Below are 15491 nucleotides of genomic sequence, written 5' to 3'. Positions count from 1 at the left end.
ACAATTTTAGGGAAATGCATATGCAAGGATTTAAAGAAACAGGAATTCTCATAGACTGTAGACAGTATAAATTTGTACACAGTTTTTAGATGAATTTTAGATGAAACTGGTGAAGTTTATGGACCCAAATACCTAGAAAATTCTACTTTGACTTCTTCCACTTCCACTTTACAGAAGTTTTCCCACCTGTGCACAAGGAATGCTTTTAAGAACATTCACCATAACATTGTTTCTAATAGCATAATAATAAGATAATATGTATTATGATATATTCTTTCAATGAAATAGTAAGCATCAGTTAAAGTGAATAAATATATACCTTCATAAATTAAGATGGATAAATCTTGAAAAAAAAGTTGAGCAAAAAATGTGCAGAAGGATAACTATAGTGAGTTATCATGATTTAAAATCAAAATCATTGGAAATAATATAGTAAACTATGAATACATGTATATAAAATAAATGCATATAAACATCATAAGACAGTTTGGCAATTATAGGTAATAAATTCTATTTGGTGGTTATCTCAAGTGGACAGGGGAATGGTTTCAGAGGGGTTTGGGGTACCTAGAAAATATTTTTAATAAAAAAATGAAGACTATATAGCAAAATACTAAAATATGATGGAACTAAATGGCAAGAACACAGGTATTTGTTAGTTATTTTCTATAATTTTCAGTGATTTTGAAATATTTTACAATATAAATTCAAAATAACTTTGGTAAGCTATGTTCCTTTATATCTTATGTCTTTGATTTTTTTTTTTATAACGACTTGGGAAGAATGGATGTGACCACTTTCAAGATAATAGCAAGCCTTGGTTACTACTTTAGAAATTTATGGCTATTTCTCTAGGTAGGCATACCTAGAAGAAAAACACATGACAATATAAGTTTTAAGGCTTCTATTTGTTTTGGGCTTTGTTACTAAGGTAATGAGATCATGGGGAAACATAAGGATAAGGTTCATAATACAGGGGAATAGTAGTAAATTATTTTTTTCCAATGCTGAAAAATTAAATGCTTAACTTTTCAAAAAGATAGGAATTAATGTCAAATGCAAACTCAAGTATTTTCACTAAAATCCTAGATATGTCAGTATTTGTGAAAAAAGTCTGTATTATTTAAATGTCTTCCAAAGAATTTATTATTCATTATCTTTTCTGAATTTATGAATAATTGTTATAATTTTTACCTGCATATTTTAGTCATTTTTTTCACTTATACATTTAACAAACGCTCTTAATTCATATATGAAAAGCAATTTATAAAGTAAGCACATTAAAATAAAAACAGCTAACATTCATTAAAAGCTTAGTTTTTCCCAGGCAGAGTTCTAAAGCTTCTTATGTGTTAACTCATTTAATCCTCATGGCAATTTTATGAGACAGGATTAAAAAAATGAAACTCAGTGAATTAAGGTATGTTGGAAAGGCTGCATAGTTATTAACTGGTAGGGCCATGATTCAAGCATACAGCAACACTGATTGGTTGCTCTTAAACATACGCTATATGAACTCTATTGATTAGGCTCACAAAATGTGAATAATCCATCAATTTCTTAATTTCAGGCTTAATAGCTGAAGTACCTAGGTTGTCTTCTTTACCATATAACTTAATGTTCTTCACTTCAGTTTAAATATATATATTTCCTATTTATGTAATATAAATTATCTACAATATGTGTGTATATATATACACATATCATAAAAATTAGGCCAGTGTTAGAGTTGTTCAGGCAAATTCTGAATAGTATATCCTAAGAGAGTGTTGTGAAATGAAGTATAATTACTATAAGTATTTATTCTTGCCCAGATCCACTCAGAAACAACCACAATTGGGGGAAATTTTATGTTATTAGTGAGTTTGATTCTTCAATTCTCTTCGGGCTCAAGGTGTCTATTGCCTTTAGAATTAATGCAGGAACACACAATTTGCCCCCACTATTTCTGGTGGAGCTGTGTTAATGATAACGCAATCCTTTGCAGGGTTTTATTTTTGGTCTTGAATATTATGACACAGAGATGGTTGCACAAAGCCATTCCTTTTAACTCTTGTTTTAGAATTGCCACGAACTGACCATCTTGAGCATGGATCTCAATGGGCTGTGTTTCCACTTTACACAGATGAAAACTGCTGGCACGTCTCATAGCCACATCAAAATCTGGACGGACAAGTTGAAGGTGACCAGGTAAGCAGTGGGATTCTTAAATGTGAGCCTGAATTAGGTTGAGAAAAAAGTAGAGCCCATTTTCCTTTCCCTTCTTTGTCTGGAAAACACATTATATTCCCTCATTGGAAGATTGCAATAATGATATTATATTAGGATAATTAGGCTGTATCTAATAATCAGAGAAGTTTTTTAATAAGGGAAAATAAAAAGGCAATTAATCAAGATGGGTCATGGTGCTAATAAAAAAATTAACCCTCATCTCCTTGAAGTTTTGACTAACTTCTTTTCTCTTTCATTTTTTAAATTATTTACTAGTTACCTCCTCAGGAGTAGACATACTTTAAAGACAGGCAGAAAAAGATACATGAAATTCAATTATTCTCCCCTATACTAGCGGAAAAGGAATTCTCTGAGTTTCTCTTTCTAATTTCAAAAAAAGTAAGAAAGATGAATGGAATATGATGGCTTCTTTGTATTTCCCTTTCATAGAACTATCTGAAATTCTGAAGGTTTTCATTTCTTTTGTTTTATCTGGTTTTCCTTTATTGGAAATTACATGCACTTGCATGTGCGTGCGCGCGTGCACACACACACACACACACATGCACAATTTATTTTTAATTACTCCTCTAAGGGTTTTCCTTTAATTTAGAAAAAAGCTCCAGTCATATCCTGTTTTATGAGCTGTACTGTTCTGGGCAGCAGTGTGTTTTTGGCACATCACTTGATTGTCTGTGCTCCCTGAAGTCAGAGCCTATGTGGCCATTTGTCAGTTCTACCCTCAGCACTTCGCAGTGTCTAGAACATTCTGTGCTAAAGAAATGCTTATTGGAAGAATCCTTAAAATATACTTCTATTTTTTTCCCTTAAAATCAACTAAAATGAAAAAAGCTTTGGCCTTTGAACTGTAAATGCATGCAACACCTGTCCCAGCTTTTATAGAGGTCCTGGGGGAAATAGTCTGATATGTTAACAAGGACGTTTAGAGAAAGTCCGGGCAGGAACTGAACTTCCAGCTATCATGATAATGAAAATCAGCTTCAATCAGAGCAAAATCTCATTCACGGCAAAAGGCCTGTACTTTGTCAAACAGTATAATGAGAGAAAACCAGAATGAGATCCTTCAGATTTGCTCATTTCCACTTCTTAGTTAGCCAGGGACAAGGACTGAGTTCATGCACTCTGGAGGCTCTTTCCTTGTTTCCCCTCCTCTCAGGGTTGACAACTGGGTTTTCAGAGCTTCTGAGTATAGTGCTCCGAGGGTGGGAAGAGGGAATGAGAGGAGATGAGAAAATTGGACCAGTGAAATTCTTATTGTAGAACAGGAATTTTTTTTTTTTTTAATTTTAAGAATGACAAAGGTATTATATTTTATGATTGAAGAAAACAAAGTTGTTTGATTTCCTAACAGTATTGTTAAATTTCTATAATTCGATAACCCAACCATTCCACATCATTTTTTTGTGGGAATAACTGATCACTGGCGACTTGATGTAGCCAATAAGAATAATCCATCAGTTTTCTTACTTGCAACTTTCTTAAGCTGAAGTATCTAGGTAGCCTTTCCTATAATCTACCCTATAATCTAAAGGTCTTCACCTCAATTTAAATTTATATGTGTGTGTGTGTGTGTGTACATATATACATATATACACATATATTTCCTGAATATAAATTATATACATTTGTATATATACACATATCACAACAATTTTAGGCCAGTTTCAGAGATGCTTCCGGAAATTCTAGGGATATAACCTAAGATAATTTAGGGGTATACCCTAAGTTATTATGTAACTGTACATAATACCGAGGATAATATCGAGTGCCATTTATTGAGAGCCTATTATGTGTCAGACATTATGCTTATTACTTCTGGTTTATTACTCCGTCTATTTTATAAAAAACCTAAGCGGGTGTTATTATTATTCTTATTTAGCAGAAGAGGAGATCGCTTTAGAGAAATCACAACTTCCAAGAGGCAGGGCTGAAATTCAAACCCAAGTTCTTTAGGACTTTACTCAGTGGCCTCCTGAGCCAAAATTTCAGCGTCAGTACCTTGTTACTATTAGTTCTTCTTGCACTGACAGTTCTCAAAGAGATGATGGAAGTGACTTCTAGATGAAACACACGATGAGAAAGTGACTTCTAGATCTTTGAAATTGTAACCAGAACATCCCAGACTGTTTCAACCATTATCTACATTTACAAAACATGCTCTTTTCTAAATTAAAGATGGACAATCATTGTCATTCTGACAATTTCCCCCCAGTTTGTCTAGATATAGGATAGGAAGGTTCTGAATAAAGTGACTGATAATGTCTGTTCTAAAATGACACTATCTTTTTCAACCAAACTAATTTTGCACATCGGTCTGAGACCTATCTGGATGAGTGATCTGGGTGCTGTTCTGAGATGAGGGAACTAGTCATAATAAGCAATCTATCACAGGATCAAATTTACCATGATTCTGTGTGCAAGGAAACACAAAGTTTCTGGCCACTAGAAAGATTTGTGCGGTGACTAATCCTATTCTTTACAATATTTAAATATCTATACCTTTCGAAATCAGAAACAACCTCTTTTGGGCAACAGCTCATCAGGATTAGTAAAGATGTCAGATTTAATGCTGCAGATGAAACCAAATCCTATACCATTAATATTCTGGGTGGGATTAAAACTCTCATCAGCCCATTGCTACAGATGGTGCTAGATTCACCTCCCCAACTAAATAACACATTTAATATATAATGTAACGAGATGTGCAGAAGAATGTGTTTAGTTATGTATCTGAAAGCTACCCTTAGCTGACCATGTAATGATGTACCACGCTGTGAGCTCTATTAGAAGACAGCTTCCTACTACTGGCAAAGAAAGGAGGAAGCTCTCACGTTGTTGCCTACGTGGGAGAGCAGGCCGATAATGGCGTCCTACTGTGTGGAGTTGTCTTTGTTGTGCAGAAAGTAAAAAGGCATGGAAATGTTTCAATATGAGGTCTAAGTAAGAGAAAAAGACTACAGAACTACGGTATTTAGGATGACATTCATGCCCAGTACTGGCCATCCGGAAGGTCAGTTAGCTTCTTGTGAAAAATGACTCTAGATTTTACTTTTATTTGTAATAGAAGACCCAGAAGAACTTAAGCCATGGTTATCACATGAGAAGTGAAAAGAATCTTAGTGGACAAATTATATAGGAGAAACCAGTTACATCTAATTTCAGGGTGGTATTTCCTTATTCATATTTTTCTTCTGTTTTTAATATTTTCTACTTTTCAGTGTTCTATGCCACACATCTGCCAAACCTGTTCCGTAATGTTGTAATCCAAACAATTTGCTGGTGGCCTAATTCAATAGATACCAACATGTAAAAAGATGCAAATTGCAGCCCAAGCCAAATGGCAGGTGAATATACACAAATAGGCAAAAATAAATAAATAAATAAAACTAGACTTTACAGTGTAGCTAGATACTGAAAGAGAACCAACTCTACCTTGCATTCTGGACAACCATGACTTGACTGCATTGATTCCGAGAGCGAGAGTGAAGGATACAACAGGCAAGTTGGAAAGACAGGAAGAAAAAAGTTAGGAACAGAAATAAGGAAGAAAATACGAAAATAATAACTGGAGGAGCTACGCCTTAACATATAAACAACATGAGGCAGAAAAGAGTCTTGGAGCTACGGTGAAAATAACAGCTCTAAGCCAAATAACAGCCAAATGCCTTGGCCACTGTAATCTGTTGGAGTAATTGCAGGAAAGGTTTACAGACTGAATAAAGGTAGTTGATTAGCAACCTGTGGGGCAAATCCCACCCGGCAGGCATGTTTTGTCTGACAAAATAGGGGGAATGGCTTTAGGTGGGAAAAATCACTCTTTATTTCACTATAGTTCCCTCATTCCCTGTTACTCATTCCAGAATAACTGACATATTCCTGTTATCTGCCTGCCCTTTCAGGTTATTCAAGGATGTAACAGTCTAATTGAAAAAATAGTCTAAGTAAATCTGTAATAAATAAAAGATAGGGACTCTCATAGAGTATAAAAGGTGATATTCTCCAGAATATTATTAGAGAAGACAGAAAGTAAAAGACACTGCTTTATTTTCATTCATTCATTAGCAGATGCTAATTAGGGATATACCCTTGGCAGTGATTTCTTCTTGCCCCATAATATTGTCATTAAATAACAGGGAAGATCTAATGACCCAATCGAAGGCAGAATGAAGTTATCAGTTTGTTGTTGTTATACTCAAATTTAAAAAAGAGTCAAATTGCAGTTGTAACTACTAAACATTTAAATGAACATAAAATGAAAACACCCCTTTCCTGTGCTCTATTGGTGACCTCTATATATTAAATTTAATGAATTAAAACTAGAATCACAAAACCAGCAATTCTAAATTTCTACATAAAAATCATTAGGATGAAATTAAAGGCTGTATCCTTAATTCGATATAACACCTGTAAATTTTCAAATCATTTTCTGAGTATATTTGATATCCCGACAGACAAAATTATTGGCTCTGCTTCCTTGACTCTGTCAATATTGACAAGAAAAATTAATCCCAGAAGAAATGGTGATCTGCTGGTGGTGATGTAATTAGTCAACAAACAGCAGATTCGAAGGTAACAAATAACTCAGTTTTGTCCCTGTTCAAACAAACCAACTATAGTCCAAGAACATGTTTTGTATGATTTCAGTGCTTTTACATTTTTTGAGGTTTGTTTTATGGCCCACAATATAGTTTTCCTTGGTGAATGTTTTGGGTGTGCTTGAAAAGAATACATTATTCTGTTATTAATGAGAAAATGTTCTATAAATATTAATTAGGTCTTCAAACCAAATAGGAAATTATTATGAGGCATCTGGGGAAACTAAGGAATGATTTAAACATTTAAAAATTATAATGATTATATGTGGTATTTGTTTTAAATGAGTTATCTTTTAGAAATACATAGTAAAATATTTGCAGAAAAAAATTATGAGTTGGATCTGTTTTTTTAATTTAGATTCAACTAGCCAACATATAGTGCATCATTAGTTTTTGATGTATTTTAAAATAATCTGTATAGAGGGAGTATATGAGGGTAAAAATGAGACATGATTGGCTAGGAAGTAACAACTGTTGAAGCTGAGTTAGGAGTATGCGGTGGGTCACAACATTATTCTTTCTATTCACATGCAACAATTCAAAATTTCCAAGTAAAAAGTAGTATTTAAATGTCGATCCTCAAGTTAAATGAAAAATGAATAAAAATAAAACCAGAGCCTTCAAATTACCAGTCCCAAATTCTTTTTATTATACCCCCAATTGTTGATTGTTTTTGGTTCCATCATGCTAATTTGGCTACGATAAATTGTTCAGATGAGGTATGATGATCTGCTGGGTCCACATCACTGTTTTGAAGCCATGCTTGAGTACTGATTTATATACCAGAACATAGCAATTTGCATTTATCATGTGAAAACTAAACATCTCCAATGAGCACTTGCTTTATATGAACAGTTTGTATATCACATGAGATTCAGACATATTTTTCATCTATTTACCAAATATTTACCATAATTTGTAAACATTTTTTAATATTCAACATCTCAAATATTACTCTTATTTTATAATTTTTAAATGATTTTGATTTGAAAATACACATATAAATAAGGAGACATCAATAAGTCACTTAGTGAATGTGTAACGGACTAGATAATGATGTCCTATAAGATAAAACAGTAATTTAAGAACTGCTGAACAGTAGTTTTACAAATGAATTGGGCAGGTAAAGCTAAATTCTCTAAATCCGCCACAAATAATACCTTAAATGATTTCAGAGTCCATCTGATTGGTTATAGTGGTTTCTAGATTCAAAAGATGGACATGTGTCGTCAAGACAGGATTTAGTATGATCAAGGCTTTCCTGGAACACTTCAGGGCTTAACTGCAAATTTTTATTTCCACCTTATCTAATAATTGGAAATAAATAAATATGACATGTGAATAAAACTGAGGGAAAGATATTAAACTCTTTAAAACTGGAGACTAGAAACACGAACAATGGTTTTTAATCCATGCAATGTGATCCTTAGAAGACAATGCGTCTTTACTCACCCCCTCCCAGGAAGAAGGTACACTTTCACGAAGGGGTCCGAGTAACCGTTGTTGTCTCGAGGGACAAGGTTTCTTGCTTGGAGAATATGGATTATGAGATTTCCAAGATCATAGTTGATTTGAAGCTTAAAGGATATCAAAATATTCCATGAATATTTCTTGTTTTAAGAAATCTAGAATATGTTATTATTCAATAATTTATCAGTAATTTTTTTTAGTCTCATAAAGAGCCTCAACCTTCGTTTCCATTTTACTTGAAACTGAACAGACTAGTGTTTGTCTAATTTAACTGAGAGCTCCCAGGCACATGCTAATTACTAGTAAATGTGAGGTTCATTCTTTCCATAGTTAAAGTTCTGGCCTGTCTAAAATTCATTTAGAAGAAAAATCGTGCAGTGAATGGCTAGTTACATTTTTAAATTAAATTTATACTCTTAGAAAAATGGTAAATGTTGTTAGCCTTCATGAATACAATTACCGGGATTTTGAAAATAAATCAATTGATGAATTTATTAGAAAATGTCTCTTGCATTTTACCAAATAATTAGCAGTAGGTGAAATCATTATTTAAAGATAGAGTTGTTAGTCTGAAATGTAAGAATATTTCAGAACTTGTGGATTTTATTTCTTTGTATATTATGTTATATTACCGATAGTATTTTCTGTGCCTGCTTTTCTAATAGAGCAGAGTTTAAGACAATAAGATCTTGTTCTTTAATTTTAGATGCTTAAAAGAGAAGAAGAGGCCTTGCCTCCTAGATGTTTAATGGTGTTGCACAACTGTCACTGAATAGGAAAAGATTAACAATTCAAATAAATATTTGCAAAGCCTGCATAATTCAAGATAATGAAGTTAACTAATTTTTCTCCAAAATTTAAATATTCTTTTGGCATCATTTTGAATAAGCCTTAATTTTGCCTGATGCTACTTTTGTTTACCAAATAACAGAAAGGAATGGATCTATATTTCAGAAGAAAAAAATCCATAAATAAAAATACTAATCTCTTTTTTATGACCATAGGAAACAGATATGTTGTGCTCATGTTGAGAATGGGTTTATGTAGAAAAGCCAAACTTTATTTAAAATCTGATAATTAAAATAATTCCTAATTTTACCACAACTTTTTTCTGGTTACATTTTTCTGGCAGAAAAGGAATCTTCTGTTGTTTTTCTCAACACAGAAAAGCTTACTTTGATGATCATGAAAGTAACAGGACACAGAAAACAAAGTGCCACAAAGGAAGACATTTTAAAAATGGGAATTTTTGAACTGCAGTAACTGTGTCCTCTAATGGGGTATCAAAAATGGAATTATTCTGCAATTAATTTCCCTGAGATTTAGACCAGCTTCCAATTGTTAAGGAGATGTTCTTCCCCATGTAGTCTTGGCCAGCCTCTTTCATCTGGTGAGGCACCAAAGCCATTTCTTATTTAAATGAAAACTTGCAGGCTACCTAAGAAAGTGCTTTCCAGCAATGATCCTGCAGTGCCTTAGAAAATACTCAGTGTTGCTCAGATGTTGCTTCTGAGACAGAAAGAAACCACCCCCGTCACCTTCCACCCTGAGCTACTCCAGGGCTGGCAGATTCATTTATTTGAGTGTCCACATAAGGAAATAAATAAATAAGCTAGAAATCACATTCATGGGGGCGCCTGGGTGGCTCGGCGGGTTAAAGTCTCTGCCTTCAGCTCAGGTCATGATCCCAGGGTCCTGGGATCGAGCCCCGCATCAGGCTCTCTGCTTAGCTGGGAGCCTGCTTCCTCCTCTCTCTCTCTCTGCCTGCCTCTCTGCCTACTTGTGATCTCTGTCTGTCAAATAAATAAATCTTTAAAAAAAAAAAAGAAAAAAAAAGAAATCACATTCATGAGAAAATACTAAAAAATAAAAGAAAATGGCCTAAGAGTTAAGAAAGATTATTAGAGTAAATTTCTGCTATAGAATTAAATATTACTGCTCAAGGGAAAGGAAAATGAAAGATGAAAAAAACAACTCCAAGCCAAAAAGAAACAAAGCAAACACTGGTCTGTGAGCAAGAAGTTAAAAAAAAAATGAGAGAGAGAAAAAAAATCTAGGGATCAGCAAATCAGCAAATTTAGCATTTTCTTGACTGCTGGTGAAACCAAGAAAGATCAGGTCTAGGTTTCTTGAAAGGGGGAAGATGCAGCAAGGCTGTAAGGTGTGTAACGTGGAAGGTTCCAGGTCTGGGCTGCTGGATCCTCCTGGGCAAGGCACCCGCATTCTGCACTTCTGCCCATTCCACACTCATACTCCACTTCTGCTGATTAAAACTTCCTTTCCATTCGTGTCCTCTCCTTTATAATATTTCCTGGACACCACTGATGTATGAAATCTTACTGTAGATTCCCTTCAATTAGTCTCTCCTTTATTCTACAATATCTACTAGTGTCAGTCACCCTAGAGTCATGGCTAACATCCCTAAGCTTGTGTTCAAGGTTCTTTTTCATTGAATTTCAACTTAATCTGTACTGGGATATTTCACAGCCACAAAGCTGATCCCTGCCTTTCGTTACTCTCTGACAACGGGAACTTTCCTTGAAGCATTTCTTCTTCCAGGGACACAGTCCCCCTTTCTTGGGACTTATCCTCAAAGTAGTTCAAGTCTGTTGTTTGTGAAATCATTAAGAAAACTTCCTCTAGACTGTGTTGGAGACACAGCTCTAAGACTTATTGTTCTTTCCCCCTTATCTGAAAGTTGCTATCTCCAAATAGGTATTATTTTACATTGTGTTACTTATTTCTACATGATTTTTCTTATCTATCCTGAATTACATTTTGGTATCACCTAAAGTGTAGTTTTAAAAACATTTCTGACTACGACCCATGGTAAGACATTGTTATGATACAATACACACACAGAAACGCACATTGATAGATGTAAAAAAGTGATTTCTACTATTTTTCTTCTATTTTCCTGATCAAAATCCTCTAAGTGGATTTTATGAATTACAAACTGGTTATGATCCCTGGTATGAAAAACACTAATCTAGAAGAAATGTTCAGCGATTATATAACAATTGTTGGTAGAAGGAAGAAAAGAGGATAGCAGTGGACTCATGAAACTCAAAGAGGAACCTTCACATTTCCAGAAGAATCTGTCATGTTTGAAACACATTCAACAAGTATAAACTGAGACATAAAACATACTGATACTGTTAAGGCATCAGATACATATCAAATTATACAATTCCATACCTATAATTACATTTGATAAACTATATATTTGTACCAAAATGCTATCATATAAAATAGCATTTTCCTTCCTAGGTCTGTATTCAGGTGTGTATGTGTGATATATCACACATCTAAAACAGGAAAGGTCCTAACAGTGTTTACAATTTCAGCAGACCAGGGTAGGGGGGAAAAACAACCAACGAAGACGGCACAATGATGATGTTTTAAAAACTTCCTTACCTGAATTTCCCCCGTAATCGGATGAGAGACAACCTTCGTTGCATCAGTGGGCTGCAATGTTAAAAACATATATTGTATTAATGGATAAACTTTTCACAAAATTTACCATTTCCACTTCCTTCTGGAATTAATTTCTATTTGGTCAGAGCATCCCGCCTGCAAAATGCACTTCACCAATTTCACTGTTTAGATTATGGGATCTACTCCTCCTTCTCAATATGTATTTAATATTATGGATACAGAAATCTCTTTTTTCACTTTGCTCAGCCTGTTTTGAAGTTATAATTTTATACCTGTGGGACTGCGTTTTCAATTACTTAACGAAATGAATACTTTGGTTTAAAGTACTCAATTTAAGTATTCACAGGATTTAAAGATCTATAGAGAAATGAAAAGGACATTGTTTTTAGGGGCACCTGGGTGGCTCAGTATTCACAGGATTTAAAGATCTATAGAGAAATGAAAAGGACACCGTTTTTGGGGCACCTGGGTGGCTCAGTTGTTAAGCATCTGGCTTCAGCTCAGGTCATGATCCCTGGGTCCTGGGACTGAGCCCTTCAGGAGGTTCCCAGTTCAGCAGGGAGTCTGCTTCTCCTCCCCCAGTACTTCCCCTGCTTATGTTGCCTCTCTCTGTCAAATAAATATATAAAATCTTTAAAAAAAAAAAAAAAGACCTTGTTTTTAGATGAGTGCCTGACAGCACAGAGGGTAGAGAAGTCCATCCTTGTACGCCTTCAGTGGGAGCTCAACCCCTGCCCGCTCCCTTCTAGACTGAAGCGCCCAGACAATGGCTTCTCCGTATTTCACATTCCTTAATTAAAGTTCTATCCTATTCTATATAAGTTCTCACTTCCTTAGTAAGTTCCTTATGTCAGTAAAGCTTTAAGAACAGTTAGGAATGTGATCTGGTAAGCTGATTCCTAATGCTAAAGAAAATGACTGATGGCTGACTGCTGACTTGTTACATTTCAATGTAGTATTTGTACAAGCAGAGAGCTGATGTCCCGATTCAGAGACAAACAGCTTCAGGTGGTAAAATAAAAATCTTGAAGATAAAAATTCATGCTGAATTAGTTTAAGCAAAATACTCATTTAAAATAGTCATATACATAGCTTATATAATTTAAACATGTACTTAAATAATTTTGATTCATATTTTACTTACATCAAGTGAGAAGAAATCACTTTGAGTATTAACAGATTAATAATTACTTATGAATAATTGTTTAGAATGTTTATTAGATGGTATTCTAAGTATCCAAATGTATAATTATGCTAACTATATTCAAATATTTTAGTTTTAATGCATCCCATTTCAATGTTTTGTAATTTAATACCTACTCTCATACCATAATAATGTAATTTAATACCTACTTTCATACCATAAACACAAAGAAGTTAAAGCCACAATTCTATAAATTATCTGAAGAACATATGATATATGTGGACATATTATCTGACTGAGGGATATGTCAGTTTCAGACCGTCACTCAATATTTCCATGATTTCTCAATATAAATTCTTTAACATTATAGGTTTGGAGAACAAATGAAAAAAATGCATTGCCTTTTATGAATACTAAATGTTGATGGGTCAAGAAATTCCACTAAATTTATCTATTCATTCATTCACTCATTCAGAAAAAAATATTTCAGGAAACTATGCCAGCTAAATATTGGAGATAAATGCCTCAAGAAATGAACAGGTAACAGTCTCTTTCTTCAAGTGTTACCATCTAGTGAGTATATGTTTCAATTAAACATGTACATTTAATATTATATACATATATATCCCAAAAGTGATTAGATTTGATTATTGTTATTATTACTGGTAAGAGTTAAGTAATCTCTATATCATTACTGAAGAGTAGAATATGAGACCATAGTAATTTTAAATATTCCAGCAGTGACATTAAAAATGTAAGAATTAGCCAGTGAAACTAATTTTTAATAATTATTTTATTTAACTCAATTAACTCAAAGTATTATAATTATACCATGAAATTATATCAAAATTATAATGAGATGATTTATATTCTTTTTTTCATAGTAAGTCTTGATAACTTGGCATTAATTCACATTTACAGTATATCTCAGTTCAGACTAGCCATATTTCAAGGGCTGGATTGTTACATGTGACTATCATTATGGACAATATAGTTCTACAAATTTTTATTCCAGCAAAAATACAGTAAAACCACACAGGCCACATTCTTGACATGGAAAAGAATTACTGCATATCATAAAACATGTCAATATCATTTCCTTGATGTTCGTCCTATTATACTTGTTTTCATCTTCTATTCACTGCCAAAACAGTTAACATATCACAAAAAATCAAATTTTGCACCTCCGTAATAGTATAGAGACTCACGAGTGCCAATGATACTTTAATTCATAACATTTATTTATTTTGTTCCTATAATGCATAAGCCCCTCTACTATGTGATTAAGTAGCACAGAGAAATTAAGAAAGGGGTTTTGGTTCTTAAGGAGCTTGCAGCCTAACTAGGAAGACTAATAGCTACAGTCAAGGTCCAAATTGTTGGGAGGCCTGGGTGGCTCAGTCGGTTCAGCGCCTGCCTTCAGCTCGGGTCATGATCCTGGGGTCCTGGGATCCAGCATTGGGCTCCCTGCTCAGTAGGGAGCCTGCTCTTCCCTCTCCCCTCTGCTTGTGCTCTCTTTCTCACTATCTTTCTCTCCCTCAAATAAATAAATAAAATCTCAAAAAAAAAGATACATATTGTCTTAAGAGATGCATAAAGCATGGGGCACTGCAGAGGGAGGAGAAAAGGAAAAAGGCTACCTTCTGATTTTAAGGGAGGACTGGACTGTGGAGAGATTTCATGTACAAAGGCTTCCTGTTATTTTTACTTCATTTTTGCTCACGGCTTATCACAGACTCTTCATTTCCTGCAGACTGCAGTGTAAAAGCCAGGCATGGCACATAATATCCTCCAATTTACAACCATCTAGGCTTCCCCTTTATTTCTTATCCCTGTATTTTTTTTTTGTACACTGACGTTCTCGGCAGGCAAGTTCTGTTTCTGAGATTTTCTCTGCTTGGAATGTTGGTCTCTGTATCCCCTTTACTGAATCAGTTCATTAGCTAAACACCAGCTTTCTTCACCTCACTCTTCATGCCCTCACTGTATTTCTTAATGACATCCAACATTATATACCTTTGTTGTCTGTTTCTGAATAAAAGGGATTTGGGGGGACACTTGGAGACACCTGTTGTGTTTTTATACTTTGCAAAACAAACTTTGTTTTCTGAAGTCCAGCAGTCAGTTTACCCAAGCACAGCCTGTCCCTCCCATATATTTTACCATGTAAAGAGAAATCTTCATTTATGCTTAAACAAGAGAATATTTTTTTCACTATATTTATTGACCACAATGAGAATTTCCCTATTAAGTATCAAATCTATGAAGAAAAAGCTACAAACTGTCTACATTTCATCTGCTTTTATAAGGTTAAAAAACTAATTCTATGTTTTCTTTTGATAGCTCAGTAGCTTGGAAATAATAGTGTCATAAACATTTTTTTCAAGTGAAGACTTGCAACAAGGGAAAATTTATTAGTATAAAATTAGGGACAAAATTCAAAATGGCCATTTTATATTACTGGTTTTCCTTATATCTTTTTTTAAGATTTTACTTATTTATTTGAAATAGAGAGAAAGAGAGAGACAGCAACAGAAGGAATATAAGCAGCGGGAGAGGGAGAAGAAGGCTTCCTGCTGAGTAGGGAGCCCAATGTGGGCTGGATCCTAGAA

At 34.2% G+C, this 15491-nt stretch overlaps 1 protein-coding gene across 4 annotated transcripts in view; it reads right to left on the bottom strand.

Moving 5' to 3' along the window:
• Window positions 1–15491, bottom strand: part of PCLO (piccolo presynaptic cytomatrix protein) — a 439326-nt gene that overhangs the window by 80236 nt on the left and 343599 nt on the right. For 3 of the 4 annotated variants that reach the window (XM_046020420.1, XM_046020421.1, XM_046020423.1), the window contains exons 14-16: window positions 11715–11765; window positions 8280–8404; window positions 5665–5691 (exon numbers count right to left, since the gene is read on the bottom strand). In XM_046020420.1, the coding sequence (XP_045876376.1) occupies window positions 5665–5691; window positions 8280–8404; window positions 11715–11765 (203 nt within the window). The remainder of the gene's footprint in view (window positions 1–5664; window positions 5692–8279; window positions 8405–11714; window positions 11766–15491) is intronic. The other variant, XM_046020422.1, reaches the window with a different exon arrangement.

Source organism: Meles meles, chromosome 10 (assembly GCF_922984935.1).
Source record: "Meles meles chromosome 10, mMelMel3.1 paternal haplotype, whole genome shotgun sequence".
NCBI lineage: Eukaryota > Metazoa > Chordata > Mammalia > Carnivora > Mustelidae > Meles > Meles meles.
Note: the sequence above shows the minus strand (reverse complement) of the source record. Positions and strands in the feature narration are given on the sequence as shown.